At 41.5% G+C, this 20,793-nt stretch overlaps 1 protein-coding gene across 1 annotated transcript in view; it reads left to right on the top strand.

Moving 5' to 3' along the window:
- LOC139760960 (uncharacterized) overlaps positions 1 to 20,793 on the top strand; it is a 368,653-nt gene that overhangs the window by 266,546 nt on the left and 81,314 nt on the right. Inside the window, exon 3 of the mRNA XM_071684743.1 lies at positions 6,844 to 7,205. Within this exon, the coding sequence (XP_071540844.1) occupies positions 6,844 to 7,205 (362 nt within the window). The remainder of the gene's footprint in view (positions 1 to 6,843; positions 7,206 to 20,793) is intronic.

The following is a 20,793-nucleotide window of genomic DNA, read 5'->3' as shown; positions in this document are numbered from 1 at the left end:
ACTTTCTCTTTGTCTACACAAACAGCAACAGACACACAGAGGAAGATCCTGAGGCATGTGGTTTGTGAGGAGCTTAATGTGGGGAGCTGACAAAGACAACAGAGGAATACTGCTCGTCCAGAACTTGAGGGATTTTCATTTTCCATCTGTTAGAAGCCAACACTGAATTTATTTTATTTGAAATACGAAAATTCTTATGAATGCAATGTATCATCAAGAATAAGATTGATCCATGGACATTTCTGTATCTCTAGACGCGAGATATGAATATTTATCAGATATACAATCAACTGGTTCATGAACTTCATGGCAGCTTTACTGTGGCATTTTGCCCAACAGATAGCCCAAAATTCTAGGACATCAATTCTAGGGCATCAGACTTTTACGAGTACGTCTGCGGCATTGTGGTGTGACCGTGTGTACTTCTCTTGTGTGTCCCAGTGATGGACTCAGAGCAAATTGACTCTCGTGTCTCCCTCTCTCTCGTCTTCACCAGCTTCACTCCTTGGCAGCTCTTGATGATAGCATTCTGAGAAGCTGCACCGGTCCAAATGAATACGAGGAAATATGTTCAGCGTGAGAAAAAGAACGAGTGTTGGTGGGAGGATGAGAGGGAGAATGAGATAAAATGTGTGGAGTGGAATCGTCTGCGTAAAAGTGAATAGGATCAGAAGATGAAAAAAGAGAGGTAGGCGATAGGACAGAACCCTGAAGGACAGCGCCAGTCACGTGGCTAGGTCGCTCCACCAAGGACCACCGTGATGGAACGACTGGAAAGAGAACTCTGCATCAGAGAACAGGGAGAAGCAGAAAAGCCAAAGCATGATGTCTGGAAAGGAGAGATCTGTATCATACTCTGTCGAATGCTCTCGTGGCGTCGAGAACTGCGCCAAAAGATTCATCCAGATCGCTAACAGAACAGGACCTGAGATGAGTCATATGAGAGAAATATCTACCAATAGACGTGAACCACAAAAACTGCATTGATAATACAACATAAGGAAATGCGACTCTAAGTTTGAAAGAAAGTGAGTTTCGCAAAGTTCTGAAATATCTCTGAATAGCCAAAGTGAGAGCGACGGGTTACTCGTCACAAGGTAACAAGATCCTCCATTCTTAGAGCCGAGCTGGACCAAGACTTGACTCCAAGATGAAGGAAACGCTGGGATGTTTAGGTACGCAGAAAACAGATGAGCAAGGATCACATCCTACCCAGAGTCATACGCCTTTAAAACATGATTACTACCGAGTATCAGGTAAGTGATCTGAAATAAAGGAGGGGAAGGTTGCGCGTAGCGGTGACCGTACGCGAAGCTAGAGGTAAGAGAAGCGAGATGTGTGAGTAGAGTTGCCGTGTTCTGTTGTAAGACAGATTGTGTTTTTGGACTGAGTGTGAGGAGGGATGAGGTACAGTCTGGACCCCTGCCACACGTACACTTAAGTGAGGATCTGAAAGATGTTTAGCCACATGAACCCAGGTGAGGATGGTGGTCCAGTGTGGTGGTTACGCTTTCTAGTGTCACCAGCAAAGGCAATTCACAGAGACTCTCCCAGAGAATCGCTAGGAGGTATGTGCGCCACAGGACAGTCAACGCCAGCAAGAATAAGATCTTACTAAAGTCATCGGGTTAAGTGACTTTCAGGAAAATGTAATCGTCATCTTCATCCAGTATATCATACTACTGAGCCGACCAAGACAAGCAACGAAAGCTTATATCGTTGATGATGTCACACAGACACTAAGGGTCTTCCCATACTCTGCCAAGCCCTGAGCATTACCCTTTAGACCCAGTAGCTCTATACTGCCACAAACACACTTCTATCATACACTCAGTTCGAGAGCGACTCAGGGGTTCGTGGTCCACACTGTGGTGGCATGAGCGCAGGTTAACTGCATACTGTAGCCTTCACAACTGCATCATCAACTTCACTTACAACGTTATACATCTCGTCGTGCACACACTCTCATACCCAAGTCTGTACACATAAACACACACAAAAACACACAGACACACAGACACACACAGACACAGACGCACACACACACATATGTATGTATATATATATATATATATATATATATATATATATATATATATATATATATATATATATATATATATATATATACATTTATTTATATTTATTTTGCTTTGTAGCTGTCTCCAGCGTTTGCGAGGTAGCGCAAGGAAACAGACGAAAGAAATGGCCCAACCCACCCCCATACACATGTATATACATACACGTCCACACACGCAAATATACATACCTATACATCTCAATGTACACATATATATACACACACAGACACATACATATATACACATGCACACAATTCACACTGTCTGCCTTTATTCATTCCCATCGCCACCTCGCCACACATGGAATACCATCCCCCTCCCCCCTCATGTATGCGAGGTAGCGCTAGGAAAAGACAACAAAGGCCCCATTCGTTCACACTCAGTATATATATATATATATATATATATATATATATATATATATATATATATATATATATATATATATATATATGTACAACTCATTCACTCACATTAATTCTTTAGCTGTCATGCGCAGTGCAGCGAAACCACAGCTTCCTCTCCACTAACCAAGCCCCACACACTTGTACATGGTTTCCCCTGGCCACTTCATATGCCCTGGTTTAATTCATTGACAGCACGTCCATCCCCGTATATCACATGTTCCAATTCACTCTGTGCCATGAACGCCTTTCACCCTCCTGCATGTTCAGGCCCCGAATGTTCAAACTTATTTTTCACTCAATCCTTCCATTTCTGAATTGGTCTTTCAGTCTCCTTGTTCCCTCCACTTCTGACACATCCATCCTATTTGTCAAACTCTTATCACTCATTCTGTTCATATAAAGCACACTCTCTTCAGCTGTCTCAACCACACTCTTCTTATTACCACAAGTTTTCCTTACCCTTTCATTAGTTACTCGATCAAACCACTTCACACTGCAACTCGTCTTTAGACACTTCCTTACCATCATCTAGAACCCATGCCTCGCACCCATACAGTAATGCTTGGACTACTATACCTTCAAACGTAACCATTTTGCCCCACCCTCCCCACCCCTCCCTCAACCTTCTCCCTAAAAGATAAGAATTTTTCTTCCACACATCCTCATTGCTCCCATATCCTTCGCCCTTCACCCTCTCTGTGTCTTACATCCGCTTCCATGGCTCCATTTGCAGCCATATCCACTCCCAGGTATCTAAACAATTCACTTCCTCCAAATTTTCTCTCTTTAAACTCTCATCCCAATTATTCTGTCCCTTAATCCTGCTAAACCTAAAGTCTTGCTTTTATGTACATTTGCTCTTGACTTCCTCTTTTTATACACTCTTTTAAACTAAGTTACCACCTTCTGCAGTTTCTCACTCGAATATACCACCAGTGCTGTATTATCAGCTAACAACAACTGACCTACTTCCCAGACCGTCTCATTCCATACAGTCTGCATACTCGTACCTTTCTCCAAGACTTTTGCATTTACTTCCCTCACCACTCCATCCATAAGCAAATTAAACATAGTGACATCACACACCCCTGCCGCAGAACAACCTTCACAGGAACCAATCACTCTCCTCTGCTTCTCCTCGTACACATGCCTTACATCCTTGATAAAGTTCTCCCACACCTTATAAAGTCCTAAGATCTTCCACAAAGCATCTCTTGCAACCCTATCATATGTCTTCTCCAGATCCATAAATACCACGTACAAATCCTCGTGTTTCCCAGAGCATTCCTACAAATATTCGTTAAAGCAAACACCTGATCCACACATTCTTTACCTTTTGTGAAATCATATTGTTCCTCCCAAATCTGACGGTCTGTATATGCCTTCCCATTCTCAGTCACTACTCTCCGTTACAGCTTACCAGGCACATTTAACTACTTATTCCTTATGATTTGAACACTTACATTTTTCCCTCCTGCCTCAACAAAGTGGCAGAATACATGCATTCTGCCAATCCTCAGGCAAATCACCATTATCTATACAAACATTGAAAATCCCAACTAATCAACAACCCAGTTAACCCCTTTTTTAATGATTCAATAATAAACATTCACCCTAGCCGCCTTGACATATTTCAGCTTACGCAAGGCTTTCACCACCTCTTCCCTATTCACCAAACCACTCTCCATTTCATGCACCACCCCCCCACCAAAAAAAAAAAATCCCGACATCTGCCACTCTATCTTCAAACACATTAAACGGTCCTTCAAAATACTCGCTCTGTCTCCTCACTTCATCACTACCTGTTATTACTTCCCCCCTTGCCCCCCTTCACCGATGTTCCTATTTGTTCTCCTCTTTATCCCATATTACTAGCCTTTTCCAAAACATTTTACTGTCTCTAAAGTTTACTGATACTCACTCTCCTTACGCTAATTTGCCTTCTTTTTCAAACCTTGCACCTTTCTCTTGACCTCCTGCCGCTTTCTTTTATACGTCTCGTCATTTGCACCCCTTCCTTGTAAGTACCGCCCAAACGCCTCTCTTTTCTCGTTCACTAGCAAATTTACTTCTTCATTCCACCACTCACTAACCTTTTCTAACCTGCCCACCTCCTCCTACCTTTCGCATGCTAATCCATCTCTCAGAAAACCCAAAGCTGCTTCCCTGTATACCTCCCATTCCTCACTCACTCTGCTAGCTTCGTTTACTCACCTTTTGCCATCCTATAAGCTATTTCTCATGAGATTTCCTCACACAAATCTTTTTTTCAAACTCGCTTACTCTCGCCACTCATTTCTTATCAATAATGTTTCTTCTTTTCCGAAAACCTCAACAAATCTTCACGTTCGCCTCCACAGGTAATGATCAGACATCCCACCAGCTGACCTCAGCACACTCACCTCCAGGAGTCACTTCTACACTCCTATCAAATAGTATGTAACACAGTAATGCCCGCTGACCATCCCTTCTACTCATACACGTACACTTGTGTATGTCCCGCTTTTTAAACCAGTTATTCACACGCACCTGGCAACTCCGCAAGATATTCAGCGTTTCTATTCACAATACTAAATGCCCTATAATCTTCAATAATACCCTCAACCACCGCATCACTCACCTACGTATTTAGATCATCTATCATTGATACCCGGTCTCATGCACCCAAAGCCACTGACACACTCACTCAACTGCTCCCTGAACACTTGCCTCCCATAATCTTTCTTCTCATGACCAGGTACATAAGCACCAATAATTACCCACCTCTCAACTTCCAATTTCAGTTTACCTACATCATTTCAGAACTCACATTTTTAACCTCTCTCACATACTCCCATAACATGACCCGGGGCGGCCCGTAGACGCAACACAGTCAGGAACGCTACGCTACGGAGGTTGTAATGTTTTGTTTTTCTCTTTCAGACGGTAATGATAAAAGGAAAAGTGTGAAGCATTATGTGGGGATGTCCGGGGGGTAAAGGTTGCGTTTAAAGTGAGGATGAGAGCGAAGGAAAGAATGGATATTGTGATGAAGGAAGACCAAGAGGACTGTGTTAATAACTGTAAGGAAGTGATTTCCAGACTGATGTGGTTGAGAATGAGAGTAGATTACAAGAGGTGGGGGACGGCCAGCGCTTATGTACCTGGTGGCAGGAGTGAGAATAATAGGCAAGTCTTTGAGGAAGAGATGAGCAAGTGCGGTAGGAATCTTGATGCGAAGGATAAAGTATTAATGACGAAAAAATGAAGGCAAGATGAATGGGGCTATAATTAGGGGCAAGGAGTACCAATTATTAATCAAAATGATGAACAGCTTGAGGAGTTGTGTACTGGTGATAGGGAATACCTTATCAAAAAAGAGGGATGGGAAGTCTGATCTTTTCTTGATGGACGCAAGAATGAAAGTTTGCAAAAGATTTAAGAAAAGAGAAAATGATGTGGGTGAGAAAAGGGTGGTGAGAGCGAGTGAGCTTGGAAAAAAGGCTTGTGTAAGAAAATACCAGGAGGGACCGCCTGAAGAATAGCAAAAGGTGAGAGAAAATATAACACAAAGAGCGGGTGAGGAATGAGAAGAGTTCAGGGAAGCTGGGCTTACAAGTGCGAGAGATGCATGTGGCACACTGAGGTAGGGAGGTGGGCATGCGAGAAAGGCTAGTGTGTGGTAGGATGAGAAAGTTAAGCTGTCAGGGAAAGAGGAAAGAGTTCTATGGGCTCTACATGTAGGGAAAGAGTGCGAGTGACTGGGAGATGTAATGGAGGAAGTGACATGAGGACATACAGGTGCATGAGTTGAAAAAGATGACGAATGAGATCTGGAGAGAAAGAGCAACAACAAAGTCTGGGAAAAAAGAATGTTTCGGTTAAAAATGAATAGCGTGAGGATACAAGAGAACGAATAGGAGCATTAGTGAAGGGAACATGACGAAGTGGTTACAGGGGAGATGGAACGAGTATTGTGAAGGACTGTTGAATGGGTTTGATGATAGAGTGGCAGATGTAGGGTGTTTGGGTCGGGGTGGAGTGCGAAGTGAGAGTCATGACAAGTGCTATGGTGACCTCACCTTAGTGATATATCTTTCCTCTCGACGGCTTAATATTGTCTGCTTTGAATTCTTAAAGGCAATAATATCAGGATTTGTACCTACTTGTTATAGCACATTCCTGTGTCGTGACCTTAGAGAAAATGTAACTCTCTCTCTCTCTCTCTCTCTCTCTCTCTCTCTCTCTCTCTCTCTCTCTCTCTCTCTCTCTCTCTCTCTCTCTCTCTCTCTCTCTCTCTCTCTCTCTCTCTCTCTCTATCTATCTATCTATCTATCGATCTATTATCTACCTATCTCTTTCTTTCTTCCCTGCAGCATGGACTCCCGCGCCCACGGTCAGCAGGAGTGGGGCGACGGTACACACTTCGCGGACGTGTCTGGGAGAAGCATACACGCCATAGTAACGTCTAGACGCAACACACTCGCCCCAGACGTCTTCAGGGGCGCCACACACAGTGCCGACGTCTCTACGGGCAGCATACAGGCAGCAGACGTGTTCAGGGGCAGCACGCGCACCGCGGACGTGTTCAAGGGCCGAGCCAGCCTCCAGAAGTGGCAGTGGAGCTGGTCGCTCCTCCTGCGGGAGGTGGAGTTCAGCGACCAGGGGGAGTATCGCTGCCGCCTCGACTTCCAGTCATCGCCCACACACAACGCCAGGGTTCTCCTCCATGTTGTCGGTAAGTAGTGAGGCTTTGTTTATGTTGTACTTGGTCGCCGTTTCCCGCGTTAGCCAGATATAGCCAGGAAACACACGAAGTATGGCCCATCCACCCCACATATATATATATATATATATATATATATATATATATATATATATATATATATATATATATATATATATATATATATTTTTTTTTTTTTTCTTTTTTTTGCTTTGTCGCTTTCTCCCGCGTCTGCGAGGTAGCGCAAGAACACAATCGAAAGAAATGGCCCAACCCACCCCCATGCACATGTATATACATACACGTCCACACACGCAAATATACATACCTATACATCTCAATGTACACATATATATACACACACAGACACATACATATATACCCATGCACACAATTCACACTGTCTGCCTTTATTCATTCCCATCGCCACCTCGCCACACATGGAATACCATCCCCCACCCCCCCTCATATGTGCGAGGTAGCGCTAGGAAAGGACAACAAAGGCCCCATTCGTTCACACTCAGTCTCTAGCTGTCATGCAATAATGCCCGAAACCACAGTTCCCTTTCCACATTCAGGCCCCACACAACTTTCCATGGTTTAACCCAGACGCTTCACATGCCCTGATTCAATCCACTGACAGCACGTCAACCCCGGTATACCACATCGATCCAATTCACTCTATTCCTTGCCCGCCTTTCACCCTCCTGCATGTTCAGGCCCCGATCACACAAAATCTTTTTCACTCCATCTTTCCACCTCCAATTTGGTCTCCCACTTCTCCTCGTTCCCTCCATCTCCGAAACATATATCCTCTTCGTCAATCTTTCCTCACTCATTCTCTCCATATGCCCAAACCATTTCAAAACACCCTCTTCCGCTCTCTCAACCACGCTCTTTTTATTTCCACACATCTCTCTTACCCTTACATTACTTACTCGATCAAACCACCTCACACCACACATTGTCCTCAAACATCTCATTTCCAGCACATCCACCCTCCTGCGCACAACTCTATCCATAGCCCAGGCCTCGCAACCATACAACATTGTTGGAACCACTATTCCTTCAAACATACCCATCTTTGCTTTCCGAGATAATGTTCTCGACTTCCACACATTCTTCAAAGCTCCCAGGATTTTCGCCCCCTCCCCCACCCTATGATTCACTTCCGCTTCCATGGTTCCATCCGCTGCCAGATCCACTCCCAGATATCTAAAACACTTTACTTTCTCCAGTTTTTCTCCATTTAAACTTACCTCCCAATTGACTTGACCCTCAACCCTACTGTACCTAAAAACCTTGCTCTTATTCACATTTACTCTTAACTTTCTTCTTTCACACACTTTACCAAACTCAATCACCAGCTTCTGCAGTTTCTCACATGAATCAGCCACCAGTGCTGTATCATCAGCGAACAACAACTGACTCACTTCGCATGCTCTCTCATCCACAACAGACTTCATACTTGCCCCTCTTTCCAAAACTCTTGCATTCACCTCCCTAACAACCCAATCCATAAACAAATTAAACAACCATGGAGACATCACACACCCCTGCCGCAAACCTATATTCACTGAGAACCAATCACTTTCCTCTCTTCCTACACATACACATGCCTTACATCCTCGATAAAAACTTTTCACTGCTTCTAACAACTTTCCTCCCACACCATATATTCTTAATACCTTCCAGAGAGCATCTCTATCAACTCTATCATATGCCTTCTCCAGATCCATAAATGCTACATACAAATCCATTTGCTTTTCTAAGTATTTCTCACATACATTCTTCAAAGCAAACACCTGATCCACACATCCTCTACCACTTCTGAAACCACACTGCTCTTCCCCAATCTGATGCTCTGTACATGCCTTCACCCTCTCAATCAATACCCTCCAATATAATTTGCCAGGAATACTCAACAAACTTATACCTCTGTAATTTGAGCACTCACTCTTATCCCCTTTGCCTTTGTACAATGGCACCATGCAAGCATTCCGCCAATCCTCAGGCACCTCACCATGAGTCATACATACATTAAATAACCTTACCAACCAGTCAACAATACAGTCACCCCTTTCTTTAATAGATTCCACTGCAATACCATCCAAACCTGCTGCCTTGCCGGCTTTCATCTTCCGCAAAGCTTTTACTACCTCTTCTCTGTTTACCAAATCATTTTTCCTGACCCTCTCACTTTGCTCACCACCTCGATCAAAACACCCTATATCTGCCACTCTATCATAAAACACATTCAACAAACCTTCAAAATACTCACTCCATCTCCTTCTCACATCACCACTACTTGTTATCACCTCCCCATTAGCGCCCTTCACTGAAATTCCCATTTGCTCCCTTGTCTTACGCACTTTATTTACCTCCTTCCAGAACATCTTTTTATTCTCCCTAAAATTTAATGATACTCTCTCACCCCAACTCTCATTTGCCCTCTTTTTCACCTCTTGCACCTTTCTCTTGACCTCCTGTCTCTTTCTTTTATACATGTCCCACTCAATTGCATTTATATATATATATGTATATATATATATATATATATATATATATATATATATATATATATATATATATATATATATATATATATATATATATATATATATATATATATATATACACATAAATGCCCATACACGCACATATACATACAAAGACATATACATTTATACAAAAGTATATATTCATACTTGCTTGCCTTCATCCATTCCTGACGCTACCCCGCCCCACAGGAAACAGCATCGCCACCCGCTGCTTCAGCGAGGTAGCGCTAAAAAACCAAACCAAAAAGGCCACATTCGTTCACACTCAGTCCCTAACTTTCCTTTGTAATGCACCGTAACCACAGCTCTCTATCCATATCCAGGCCCCACAGACTTTTCTATACTTTACCCCAGACGTTTCACATGCTTGGAACAGGAGAGAAAGAATATTTCTCACGTATTCCCTGTGTGTCGTAGAGGAATGACACTCGTCTGTAATACTTCCATTTAAGGATATTCGTAAGTAAGCAAGAGTTCAAAAAGTTTAATGAAACTTTACAATACATTACAAGTTTCACGGAAAAAATCCACCTAATCAGTTGTATACAATACAATCTCAAAACCAAACATAAACACACACACCTGTAGACCCTCCCCTCATGATGACCCAGCTAAAACAGTTCCTAGCCATTACATGTGACAAATTGCTTAGATTTTTGTAAACAATGCCAGGAACATTAATTTGGCTGAACATAAACTCATTAGTTTTGATGTAAATTCTCTGTTCATCAACATCCTTATTAATTAAACCATCACTTACATAAGGAGGAGATACCGTATCTCAGTGTATTCTGCCCCCACGCTGGAAAACCTTCATTGACGTAATAGAACTGTGTGTTCCCAATGATTCTTTTCCAAGATATAAATTTCGTCGAGCGATGGGATATCCCCTTAGGCCTATGGGATATCCCCTTACTTCTATGGGATATCCCCGTAGTCCTATTCTCAGTGACTTATTCATGGAATATCTTGAGACTGAGATGCTAACATCCATCAGTTATCATCCAAAAATTTGACTTAGATACGTTGTTGATGTATCTTGATGTCTTGATAACAAGGAACTCTGATCACTTGTCGTATGTCCATATCTTAAAGAGCACAAAGGCTATGTGATGCCACAGTCTTGAAGATGAGTGTAACCATGTAATATGTAATTTTAGGAGGTTAGGTTATCCAGAGTGGTTTGTAAACAAGGGTTACTGGAAAGCCATCAAGACATTCTATACAACTGGTAACAAATATATAGAAAAGGATGATAGATCTAAATGTTTGGTGTTGCCATATTGACGAAATCTAGCTAATGTAAAACAGTTACTAGACATTAATGTTTGTAATGTTGCCATCCAATATAACAACACAATCCATACGACCTAAATCAAAACTGAGTCAAATTATCAGAAAATTGGAAGCATTTATGATATTAAATGTAAGGCATGTCAAGATATATGTATTGGCCATACAGGTAAAAGTGAAACAGATGAATGTTATTGGCACGGGCGGTCTGTACGCAGAGGTGACCACAGTCATTGTTAAGTACTGCCAGGAAGATAATTACACTGTACACCTTAACAACCCAGTTACATAATACCTCTCATCTGATGATGATGCTCGTAATGTTATGGATTATATCTTGATTGTTAGTAGTGATAACTTTAACCTCTCCGTAAGCAACTTTAAAGCACATCCCATCATGAGCCATATCATTATGAATGAATCTTAGGACACGGGAGCATAAGGAAGTTAACTGAACACATCTCGCTACCTAGATCAATCTCCATCTCCCCTCAACCTCCACACAACTCTATCCCCACCTCACTGAGTCACCCCTCCTACACACACACACACACACACACACACACACACACACACACTCTGCCTGTAACGGCCTCTTGGAATGTCTCAATTTTGGCCAGGTGACGGTGGCCGGAGGGTCGACTGGTCTGTGTGTTTGTGTTTGGTTCTGAAAACTTCGTGAATTGTATAAACCTCACGAGGTAGATTACCTTCGTGAAACATGCTGTGTATTGTGGAGTTTCAATGAACTCTTCGAACTTCTGCTGAATTACAATTGTCCATGGACTGAACCAGGGCATGTAAAACGACCGGGGTAAACCATGGAAAGTTTTGCGGGGCCTGGATGTGGAAAGGGAGCTGTGGTTTCGGTGCATTATACATGACATTTACAGACTGAGTGTGAACAAATGTGGCCTTTTTGTCTATTTTCCTGGCACTACCTCGGTGAAGTGGGGGATAACAACGCTATTTCCTGTGTGGCGGGTTGGCGGCGGAAATGGATGAAAGCAAGTAAGTATGAATATGTACATGTGTATATATGTATATATAAGTGTAAGTGTATGTATAGGTATGTATATGTTGATATGTATATGTATGTGTCTGTTGATATGTATATGTATGTATATGTGCGTGTACGGGCGTTTATGTATATATATGTGTATAAAAAGTGGATGGGCCATTCTTCGTCTGCTTCCTGGTGCTACCTCGTTGACGCGGGAAACAGCGATTAAGTGTAATAATGATAAAAGTAATAATGATGATAATGATAATAATAATAATAGTAATATCAATAATAATGATAATAATGATAATAATGATGATAATAATAATAATAATAGTAATAATAATTATAATGATAATAATTATGATAAAGATATATATATATATATATATATATATATATATATATATATATATATATATATATATATATATATATATATATATATATATATATATATATATATATTTTTTTTTTTTTTTCTTTCTTTCATACTATTCGCCATTTCCCGCGTTAGCGAGGTAGCGATAAGAACAGAGGACTGGGCCTTTGAGGGAATATCCTCATCTGGCCCCCTTCTCTGTTCCTTCTTTGGGAAAAAAAAAAAGAAAGACAAGAGAGGAGGATTTTCGGAGGAAACACGATAAGTTCCCAAGTGCACTTTCGTGTAATGATCACATCAGGGGAGACACAAGACAGAAATATAACAAGTCAGTTGATATACAACAAAGAGACGTAGCTAGCACGCCATTTGGTAAACATGTGATTGTCCAAGACAGACAACGAGCGTATCATAAACTATTCTGTGGACAAGAAGGTGAATTGTTGACAAATCTTATCAACAATGAAGTTAATAACTTGTATAGACCTTCACTAATATTAAGATTATAATTCTTTGTGTATTTAGTAATAAAATATTCAATGATATTTCTCTTGGTACTGGAGTTAGAGTTTATTACTGAGATGACATTACTACAGTCAATACAATGATCATAGTTTTTAACATGATTAAACAAGGCATTTGATTCTTGTCCCGTTCTTATACTATATTTATGTTGCTTAAGTCTAACAGAAAGATCCTTACCAGTCTGACCAACATAAAACTTATCACACTTTCTACAAGGCAATTTATTGATGCACCCAGGAGAATTTTCTGGTGAGTTCCTGATTAAGATATTCTTTATAGTATCATTGTTGCTGAAGGCAACATTTACATTAAAGGATTTATGCAACGTGGGAAGTAAAGTAAGATTATTGTTAAATGGGGGAACTAAAAGATTCTTGGTGTCAATGGGAGGTTTGAGCTCAATTCTATGAAATAATTTCTTTGCTAACTTAAGGGATATATCAATGAAAGATCTAGGGTGCTTTAACTTAGATCCAATAGAATATATCTTCTCAAACTCATCATCAATAAACTCTGGACTGATGATGAGTCTTAGAAGATATATTGTATTGGATCTAAGTTAAAGTACTCTAGATCTTTCACTGATAAATCCCTTAAGTTAGCAAAGAAATCATTTTATACAGTTGAGCCCAAACCTCCCACTGACACCAAGAATCTCTTAGTTCTCCCTTTTAATTATAATTTTACTTTACTTCCCATGTTGCTTAAATCCCTCAGCAATAATGACACTTAATCAGGAACTCACCAGAAAATTCTCCTGGGTGCATCTATAAAGTGCCTTGAAGATATTGTGATATGTTTTATGTTAGGCAGACTGGTAAGGATCTTTCTGTTAGACTTTAAGCAACATGAATATAATATAAGAGTAGGACAAAAATCAAATGTCTTATTTGATCACGTTAAAAACTATGATCATTGTACTGACTAGAGTAATGCCATCTCAGTAATCAACTCTAACTCCAGTACCAAGAGAAATATCATTGAATCTTCTATTATCAAATACACAAAGAATTATAATCTTAATATCAGTGAAAGTCTATACAATTTGATAACATTATATAAGATTTGTATAAAATTCACCTTCTTGTCAACATAATAAGTTTATGATACATTCATTGTCTGTCTTGGACAATCGTATGTTTACCAAATGGCGTCTTACCTAGGTCTCTTCGTTGTATATCAACTGACTCAAATATTTCTCTCTTGTGTCTCACCTGATGATGTGATTATTACACGAAAGTGCACTTGGGAACTTATCGTGTTTCATTTTCCCAGTGGACTTATACAAATATATACAAAAATTTCATATTTATTTATCTATTATACTTTATTGCTGTTTCCCGCCTTAGCGGGGTAGCGCAAGGATATAGACGAAAGAATGGCCCAACTCACCCACATACACATGAATATACATACACATCCACACACGCACATATACATACCTATACATTTCAACGTATACATAAACATACATACACAGACATACACATATATACACATGTACATAATTCATACTTGCTGCCTTTATTCATTTCCGTCGCCACCCCGCCAAACACGAAATGGCACACCCCTACCCCCGCACGCGCGCGATGTAGCGCTAGCAAAAACAACAAAGGCCACATTCATTCACACTCAGTCTTTAGCTGTCATGTATGATGCACCGATGCCACAACTCCCTTTCCACAACCAGGCCCCACAAAACTTTCCATGGTTCACCCCAGACGCTTCATATGCCCTGGTTCAATCCATTGACAACACCTCGACCCCGATATACCATATCGTTCCAATTCACTATGTTCCTTGCACGCCTCTCACCCTCCTGCATGTTCAGGCCCCGATCACTCAAGATCTTTTTCACTCCATCCTTCCACCTCCAATATGGTCTCCCACTTCTCCTCGTACCCTCCACCTCTGACACATACATCCTCTTTGTCAATCTTTCCTCACTCATTCTCTCCATGTGACCAAACCATTTCAACACACCCTCTTCTGCTCCTTCAACCACACTCTTTACCACACATCTCTCTTACCCTTTCATTACATACTCGATAAATCCACCTTATACTATATGTTGCCCTCAAACATCTCATTTCCAACACATCCACCCTCCTCCAAACAACCCTATCTATTGTTTGATCCACTATTCCTTCAAACATACCCATTTTTGCTTTCCGAGATAATGTTTGCGCCTGCCACATATTCTTCAACGCTCCCAGAACCTTTGCCCCCTCCCCCACCCTGTGACTCACTTCCGCTTTCATGGTTCTATCCGATGCCAAATCCACTCCCAGATATCTAAAACACTTCACTTCCTCCAGTTTTTCTCCATTCAACCTTACCTCCCAATTGATTTGTCCCTCAACCCAACTGTACCTAATAACCTTGCACTTATTCACATTTACTCTAAGCTTTCTTCTTTGACACACTTTACCAATCTCAGTCACCAGCTTCTGCAGTTTCTCACCCAAGTCAGCCACCAACGTTATAACACCAGCGAACAACAACTGACTCAATTCCCAAGCCTTCTAATACACAACAGACTGCATACTTGCCCCTCTCTCCAAAACTCTTGCATTCACCTCCCTAACAGCCCCATCCATAAACAAATTAAACAACCATAGAGACATTACGCATCCCTGCCGCAAACCGACATTCATTGGGAACACTGGGAGCCACTCACTTTCCTCTCTTCCTACTCGTACACATGCATTGCTTCCTCGATAAAAACATTTCACTGCTTCTAGCAACTTGCCTCCTACACCATATACCCTTTATACCTTCCACAGAGCATCTCTATCAACTTTATCATATGCCTTCTCCAGATTCATAAATGCTACATACAAATCCGTTTGTTTTTCTAAGTATTTCTCACATACATTCTTCAAAGCAAACACCTGATCCACACACCCAAGTCTGATGCTCTGTACATGCCTTTACCCTCTCAATCAATACCCTCCCATACAATTTCCCAGGAATACTGAACAAACTTATACCTCTCAAATTTGAACAGTCACCTTTATTCCCTTTGTCTTAGTATAATGGCACTATGTATGCATTCCACCAGTCCGCAGGCACTTTATTATGAGCCATACATACATCAAATATCCTCACCAACCAGTCAACATCACAGTCACCCCCTTTACTAATAAGGTCGACTGCAATACCATCCAAACCCTCCGCCTTGCTGGCTTTCATCTTCCGCAAAGCTTTCACTACCTCTTCTCTGTTTACCAAATCATTTTCCCTAACCCTCTCACTTCGCACACCACCTCGACCAAAACACCCTCTATCTGCCACTCTATCATCTAACACCTTCAACAAACCTTCAAAATACTCACTCTGTCTCCTTCTCACATCACCACTACTTGTTATTACCTCCTCATTAGCCCCCTTCACCGATATTCCCATTTGCTCCCTTGTCTTACGCACTTTCTTTACCTCTTTCTAAAGCATCTTTTTATTCTCCCAAAATCTAATGATACTCTCTCACCCCAATTCTCATTTGCCCTCTGCTTCATCTCTTGCACCTTTCTCTCGACCTCTTGCCTCTTCCTTTTATATATATCCCAGTCATTTGCACTATTTCCCTGCAAAAATCGTCCAAATACCTCTCTCTTCTCTTTCACTAATAATCTTACCTCTTCATCACACCACTCACTACCCTTTCTAAAGTGCCCACCTCCCACACTTCTCATACCACAACCATCTTTTGCGGAAGCCATCGCTGCTTCCCTAAATACATCCCATTTCTCCCCCACTCCCCTTACGTCCTTTGCTTTCACCATTTTCCATTCTGCTCTCAGTCTCTCCTTGTACTTCCTCACACAAGCCTCCATCCCAAGTTCATTTACTCTCACCACTCTCTTCACCCCAACATTCTCTCTTCTTTTCTGAAAACCTCTACAAATCTTTACCTTCGCCTCCACGAGATAATGATCAGACATCCCTCCAGTTGCGCCTCTCAGCACATTAACATCCAAAAGTCTCTCTTTCACTCGCCTATCAATTAACACGTAATCCAATAACGCTCTCTGGCCATCTCTCCCACTTATATATGTATTCTTATGTATATCTCTCTATTTAGACCAGGTATTCCCGATCACCAGTCCTTTTTCAGCACACAAATCTACAAACTCTTCTCCATTTCCATTTACAACACTGAACACCCCATGTACACCAATCATTCCCACAACTGCCACATTATTTTCATTCAAATCACCCAACACTATAACCCGGTCTCGTGCATCAAAACTGCTAACGCACTCACTCAGCTGTTCCCAAAACACTTGCCTCTCATGATCTTTCTTCTCATGTCCGGATGCATAGGCACCAATAATTACCCATCTCTCTCCATCCACTTTCAATTTTACTCATATCAGTCTAGAGTTTACTTTCTTACACTTTATCACATACCCCTACAACTCCTGTTTCAGGAGTAGTGTTAGTCCTTCCTTTGCTCTTGTCCTCTCACGAACCCCTGACTTTACTCCCAAAACATTCCCAAACCACTCTTCCCCTTTACCAGTGAGCTTCGTTTCACTCAGAACCAAAACATCCAGGTTCCTTTCCTCAAACATACTACCTATCTCTCTTTTTTCTCATCTTGATTATATTCACACTAATCTAGACACCCCAATCTTAGCCTTCGAGGAGGATGAGCACTCCCTGCGTGACTCCTTCTTCTGTTTCCCCTTTCAGAAAGTTAAAATCCTTACGTCCTTTGCTCTCAACTTTTTCCATTCTGCACTCAGTCTCTCCTGTTACTTCATCACACAAGTCCTCTTCCTAAGCTCACTTACTCTCACCACTCCCTTCACCCCAACATTCTCTCTCTATTCTGTAAACCTCTACAAATCTTCACCTTCGCCTCCACAAGATAATGATCAGATATTCCTCCAGTTGCACCTCTTAGAATATTATCATCCAAAAGTCACTCTTTCAAGCGCCTATCAATTAACACGTAATCCAATAACGCTTGCTGGCCATCTCTCCTACTTACATACGTATACTTATGATACTTATGTATATCTCTTTTTAAACCAGGTGTTCCTAATCACCAGTCCTTTTTCAGCACATAAATCTACAAGCGCCTCACCATTTTCATTTACAACACTGAACACCCCATGTACACCAATTATTCCCTCAACTGCCACATTACTAACCTTTTCATTCAAATCACCCAACACTATAACCCGGTCACGTGCATCAAAACTGCTAACACACTCACTCAGCTGCTCCCCAAACACTTGCCTCTCATGATCTTTTTTCTCATGGCCAGTTGCATAGGCACCAATAATCACCTATCTTTCTCCAACCACTTTCAGTTTTACCTATATCAAAGTTTACTTTCTCACACTCTATCACATACTCCTGAGTCACAGGAATATACTTGATCACGCGCAAAATTGCTATCCTTTCCAATATATATATATATATATATATATATATATATATATATATATGGATGTGCTGTATACCACATCACTCCAATTCACTCTATTCCTTGCCCTCCTTTCACCCTCCTGCATGTTCAGGCCCCGATCACACAAAATCTTTTTCACTCCATCTTTCCACCTCCAATTTGGTCTCCCACTTCTCCTTGTCCCCTCCACTTCTGACACATATATCCTCTTGGTCAATCTTTCCCCACTCATTCTCTCCATGTGACCAAACCATTTCAAAACACCCTCTTCTGCTCTCTCAACCACACTCTTTTTATTTCCACACATCTCCCTCACCCTTACATTACTTACTCGATCAAACCACATCACACCACACATTGTCCTCAAACATCTCATTTCCAGCATATCCACCCTCCTGCATACAACTCTATCCATAGCCCACGCCTCGCAACCATACAACATTGTTGGAACCACTATTCCTTCAAACATACCCATTTTTGCTTTCCGAGATAATGTTCTCGACTTCCAAACATTCTTCAAGGCTCCCAGAATTTTCGCCCCCTCCCCCACCCTATGATTCACTTCCGCTTCCATGGTTCCATCCGCTGCCAGATCCACTCCCAGATATCTAAAACACTTCACTTCCTCCAGTTTTTCTCCATTCAAACTTACCTCCCAATTGACTTGACCCTCAACCCTACTGTACCTAATAACCTTGCTCTTATTCACATTTACTCTTAACTTTCTTCTTTCACACACTTTAACAAACTCAATCACCAGCTTCTGCAGTTTCTTACATGAATAGTCCACCAGCGTTGTATCATCAGCGAACAATAACTGCCTCATTTCCCAAGCTCTTTCATCCACAACAGACTGCATACTTACCCCTCTTTCCAAAACTCTTTCATTCACCTCCCTAACAACCCCATCCATAAACAATTTAAACAACCATGGAGACATCACACACCCCTGCTGCAAATCTACATTCACTGAGAACCAATCACTTTCCTCTCTTCCTACACGTACACATGCCTTACATCCTCGATAAAAACTTTTCACTGCTTCTAACAACTTGCCTCCCGCAACATATATTCTTAATGCCTTCCACAGAGCATCTCTATCAACTCTATCATATGCTTTCTCCAGATCCATAAATGCTACATACAAATCCATTGGTTTTCTAAGTATTTCTCGCATACATTCTTCAAAGCAAACACCTGATCCACACATCATCAACCACTTCTGAAACCACACTGCTCTTCCCCAATCTGATGCTCTGTACATGCCTTCACCCTCTCAATCAATACCCTCCCATATAATTTCCCAGGAATACTCAACAAACTTTTTAACCTCTTAATTTGAGCACCATTCTTACCCCCTTTTCCCTTTTACAATGGAAACAAATCCCAAGCTTTTCCCCCCAATCCCACCCCTCCCCATGAATCATACAACATTAAAAATCCTTCCCAACCATCAGCAATACAGTCACCGCTTTTTTTTAAAAAAATTCCACTGCAATGCCACCCAAACACCTGCTGCTTTGCCGGCTTTCATTTTCCCCTAAAGTTTTTACAAACCTTTTCCCTCTTTTTACCAACTCTTTTTTCCCCCAAACCCCCCTCACTTTGCACCCCCACCTCGACCAAAACACCCCAAAATCTCCCAAACCTATAATCTAACCCCTTAAAAAAACCTTCAAAATCCCTCACCCCAATCCCCCCCCCCAAAATCCCCAACTACTTGTTTTTAACCCCTCCCCTTTAAACCACCCCCCCCCGATAATTTCCCATTTGCCCCCTTGTTTTAAACGCACTTTTTTACCCCTTTTCAAAAAAACTTTTTTTTCCCTCCCCAAAATTTTAAAATGAAATCCTCACCCCCAAATTCCCATTTGCCCCTTTTTCACCTCTTGCCCCTTTTCCTTTGACCCCCCTTCCTTTTTTCCTTTTAATATTCCCATCTTTTTCCCTTTTTTTCCCTGCAAAAATCTTTTCCAAATCTCTCTCTTCTTTTTCCACTAAAAAATTTTTCCCTTCTTAAATTCCACCACCCCTTTCCCCTTTTCTAATTCCCCCCCCAAAAAACCCTTCTCATCCACAACCATTTTTTGCGGAACCACCTGCTTCCCTAAATACTTTCCTTTTCCTCCCCCATTTCCCCTTCCCTCCTTTGTTTAAATTTTTTTCCATTCTGCCCACCCTCCCCTTTGGTACTTCCCTCAAACAAGCCTCCCCCCCCAAGCCATTTACTCCCCACCACTCTCTTCCCCCCAAAACATTCTCCCCTTTTTTTCCCTAAAACCCCACAAATTTTTCCCCTTTGCCCCCCACAGATAATATCAAAACATCCCCCTTTTGCGCCTCTCCACATTAACATCCAAAACCTTCTTTTTCCACTCCTATCAATTAAAACGTAACCCAATAACGCTCCGGCC

The sequence above is a fragment of the Panulirus ornatus genome, chromosome 38, assembly GCF_036320965.1.
Source record: "Panulirus ornatus isolate Po-2019 chromosome 38, ASM3632096v1, whole genome shotgun sequence".
NCBI lineage: Eukaryota > Metazoa > Arthropoda > Malacostraca > Decapoda > Palinuridae > Panulirus > Panulirus ornatus.
This window is presented reverse-complemented; position numbering and strand designations above follow the sequence as displayed.